This window comes from Diaphorina citri, unplaced genomic scaffold, assembly GCF_000475195.1.
Source record: "Diaphorina citri unplaced genomic scaffold, Diaci psyllid genome assembly version 1.1 scaffold3110, whole genome shotgun sequence".
NCBI classification, from domain to species: Eukaryota; Metazoa; Arthropoda; class Insecta; order Hemiptera; family Psyllidae; genus Diaphorina; species Diaphorina citri.
Window position 1 is genome coordinate 1 of NW_007380521.1, and position 3,980 is coordinate 3,980.

General features: G+C 40.6%; 2 protein-coding genes across 2 annotated transcripts; one reads left to right on the top strand and one right to left on the bottom strand.

Annotated features, from left to right (window-relative positions):
• Positions 1–371: 371 nt before the first annotated feature.
• LOC103519994 (probable RNA helicase armi) lies at positions 372–2,586 on the bottom strand. The gene is made up of 4 exons (XM_008485087.3): positions 2,354–2,586; positions 1,623–1,712; positions 1,033–1,212; positions 372–631 (listed from the first exon to the last, which is right to left on the bottom strand). The coding sequence occupies exons 1-4, from the start codon at positions 2,373–2,375 to the stop codon at positions 372–374; spliced, it is 552 nt and encodes a 183-aa protein (XP_008483309.2). The 5' UTR covers positions 2,376–2,586.
• LOC103519995 (rab3 GTPase-activating protein catalytic subunit-like) lies at positions 2,422–3,819 on the top strand. The gene is made up of 3 exons (XM_026831285.1): positions 2,422–2,442; positions 3,347–3,406; positions 3,610–3,819. The coding sequence occupies exons 1-3, from the start codon at positions 2,422–2,424 to the stop codon at positions 3,784–3,786; spliced, it is 258 nt and encodes an 85-aa protein (XP_026687086.1). The 3' UTR covers positions 3,787–3,819.
• Positions 3,820–3,980: the final 161 nt, after the last annotated feature.

A 3,980-nucleotide genomic window follows, 5' to 3' on the forward strand; every position in this document is an offset into this window, starting at 1 on the left:
GATGAAGTTATCTGTCAGTTCCCATTACGATTAACCTATAATCACGTGGAAAAATTTGCCTATGTCGACGTAGATTTCACGGACTGCTGATATCTTCATAGTGATCTGTCCATGACTCCACGTATATCACCTACTTCAGAGCACATTCCTTTACGATCTTTACATCCAATCTTAAAATTTTTAATGTTCATTGAATTCTACAAATGTGCAGGAACAAGTTTTCGTCGAATAACGTTAAAGAGTTCAGTTAACGGGGGACGCTAATTTTGGTTGCATAATAAAAAAAGTTTCAGCGTTTCTTTCATATTTGAAAAATCACGATAAACAAGTTGGTTTAGTTCTATTTTTACAGAGATTTAATTTTCGATTATCTAATCTTCACGTGAGGCAATTATATTTTTAGCATTCATCCAACTTTTCGATGGCAAAACGCATCTCTTTCTACTCACATGAGGAACAAGCGATGCATCATAAAACAGATCACTGGAGATCTTCAATATCTCGGGCATGGTTCTGTAGTTGTTCACCAGTCGAGTGACTAGCCTGGGATCGTATCCCCCTGTGGCATAAAATCTGGACATGTCACGTGAGTAGAGGAATCTGCCAGTGAGACGTTCCAGCAGAGAGATCCCTGTGTAAATAGAGACGGGGACATTTAGATTTTCTAAAGTTTTAATGTATTTAGGCCATATGCGGAATGACAACAAATACACTCTGCTATAACTCATCATCTAGGGGAAAATTGAAAGAAAAATAGGACGCGGCAGGCGCAGAATTTCCTGACAGCATAATTTCAGAAAATGGACTGGAGACATCCACTGAATTATGTATTTCTCGGAACGAATGGCTTTTTCTTATCCTGTCTTCCTTCTCTCTTCTCATTCGCCACGATAAGAGTTCGGTAGTTTGAGTTCCCTCTATCAAACCTCTTAAAAAAATGTAAAACTTAATTTTTAAGCTTCAAGTTCTAAGAAAAATAAGTAACAATTTCGCCATACATTGGATAGAATCTCGTACAAAATCTTAACTTACTCAATTCCAACTGTTGTCCCAGTTTCGAGAACACAGTAGGGCCCAGTTGCAACGGGTCTCCAGCTAGCACCACATGTCCGTTGTCTCTATGCAGTAGAGATATGGGTACAAGTACCTCGGGTTCTGTAGCTTGGCCTGCCTCGTCTATAACACAATGAGTGAAATATCCGGACGGAGTACCTAGGGAAATAAATAAATGTATCATAACCACCTCCTGAACAGCAGACAACTGGAACTGGATGAACTTTGCACACAAGAAGACCTCAAGAAACCAAACCCTAAAGCCATTCACGTTGCCAATTTCTGGAAATTCAAGATCTGATGTTTAAATTTGTTTCTGGACACGGAAAGTAATTAAGTAATGTCGTTTCTTTGTGTTATTCTATCACAACTTTGCTCACTGCAACATAGGATTTTCCAAATATCTTAATAATCCAGCGTCAAATGTTTACCCACCATGCTGGCACCAGTCGCTATGCGCATTTATATTACACATTTTCCTACTCTTCCTTCCTTCCTACAAAATAAAGCAGAAATATTACTATTGAAACTGAACCTGGCGCAGTGACCACTACACCATGGGAGCTTACCTAGGGAAATGAGCTGCCCGAAGCTAGAACATGTGCTGATCAATAGACGGGACTGTAGTAAGGACTCACGGGACTGAAGAGTCACTCCTCCTGGAAAAGTAAATGGTACTTGTTCAGAAGTCACGTCAAAGGAAAATTGCTACAATCATTGAAGGAAAGAGGCAGGGTTCCCAAGGAAGAGGAAGACCAAGAGAAAGATACATCGACCAAATTGTGAAATACTCCGGGTCTGAAACATATGCAGACATGAAGAGGAAGACATCTGATAGAGTAGAATGGAGAGCTATAAACCAATCTTAGGATTGAAACAGATGATGACCAAATAGGGTTAGGTCACACGCAAAAAGGAGCTTTCTTTTTCATTGTCATGGCTTCTGAATAATTACCAAGTAAATTGGATGTTATCAAAATAACTAGGGGCTATATTTACTGCATAGGTGTACCTAAGATTGGAAGAAAACAGCGAAATAGCCAGCCCAATTGGCTTGGTTGGTAGCATGGTAGCGCATCTGCCTTGCAAGCGCTAGGCCGCGGGTTCGATTCCCGTCCGAGGCGGATTTTATCCTGAACGAATAGTATTCGCCGTGAACGAATGGTATTCGTTCTCGGAACGGCTGGCTTTCTCCTATCCTGTCTTTCTTCGATTTCGGGACGATAAGACCTTAGCAGTTACAGTTCCCTCTTCAGGACATTTGGAAAAAAACTCACGACAAATGGGAACGGGCTATTACCTGTATTCTCCATGGTTTCCATGTAGTCATCCAGATGTTTATTATTAACCAGACAGCAGTAAGGAGCTATGCTGGAAGGTACAGAACCTGCCTGTAGATAGGTGAAGGATAGAAGTCGCACTAAATCTCCTATTTGGAATTGTCCGGATTCTATGAGTCTCTCTGCGAGGAGATCTGCCGAGGCGTTGTTGGGAGTGGCCAGGAGAATTCTGAAACAAATTGAGAGTTGTCAGCTCCCATGGCGTAGTGGTCACTGCACTCGCCTTGCACGCGGGAGACCCGGGTTCGATTCCCGGCGGGGTCAAGAAATTTGTATCATGCAAATGATTGATCCCGTGACTGGCTGTTGCGGGGCCCACTCAGCCTCGTGAGGAAAATGAGTAGCTATGACATATAAATGCGCATAGCGACCGGTGCCAGCATGGTAGGTAAACATTGGATTTTAGGATTATTGAGATATTGGGAAAATCCTACAATGCTGCAGTGAGCACCAAAGTTGTGACATAACACAAAGAAATTGCATTTACAAATCCTCTGTATGGTAAACAATGTAATCAAGTAAACATGTCTGCTAAATTTTATTTAAAGCGGGCAAACTGATCAAAAGTTACGGTGAAACAAGGAGTTTCATTATAAATGCAAGAGGTTTGATAGAGGGAACTGTAACTGATAAGGTCTTATCGTCCCGAAATCGACGAAGAAGGAAGACAGGATAGGAGAAAGTCGGCCATTCCGAGAGCGAACATTATTCAATCAATGTGATTTCTCAATTTTCTCGCTCTCGAATTTTCGACCCATTATTCGTTCAGGATAAAATCTGCCTTGGGTAGGAATCGAACCCGCGGCCTAGCGCTTACAAGACAGTCGCGTTACCAAAGTAACTAGGCTGGCGACTAGAAATAAAAACAAGCTTTTGGTCAGACCCAAACAGAAATCGACTTTCCATTTTTCGAATAAGCTGAATTTATTATTGTTATTTTTATTTCGTTTCAGAGGAACGAGTATTCGGAAAGCATAGGTTGTCAAATTATCAAGCAAGATGATGTTACTCAGGTAAGTAGTGCCAACAAGAAAAACTGACTTCCTTTCCAATTGAACCCACTTCCCTTATTTTGAAAAAAAAAAAAACTTTCTCCGCCAAAGACAAGAGAAACGGCAAACGAAAAATACTTATCCAAAGAGCGCTTAGAATCAGGAAAGTATTTTTCACCATTTTCTTATCTATTGTTCCTCTATTCTCTTATCCATTTCCCCAGGAGGGGTTGAGCGGACTCAAATCATGTCCCCCGGACGGTCTAGTCTGGAGACTTGCAATCTGCAGTTCGCACGCTCTATACTCGATGGGCGGGGCAAAGTCTTTCGCTCACGTGTGGTTTGAGTTTGTGCAGGAGCTACGATATCGGTGGGAGAATTCATTGCGGATACCGGGGTAAGTGAGAGACAACTTTTACCAGATTGATTTTTTTTTTCCTTAGATAAAACTTTTTACGGAATTGATTTTTTATTTTGAGATATAACTTTTTTCCTAATTGATTTTTTCGAGATACAACTTTTTACCTGGGTAATCGATTTTTTTTTTTTTTTTTTTTTTTTTTTTGGGATAAATTTTTTACCTAATTTTTTTTTT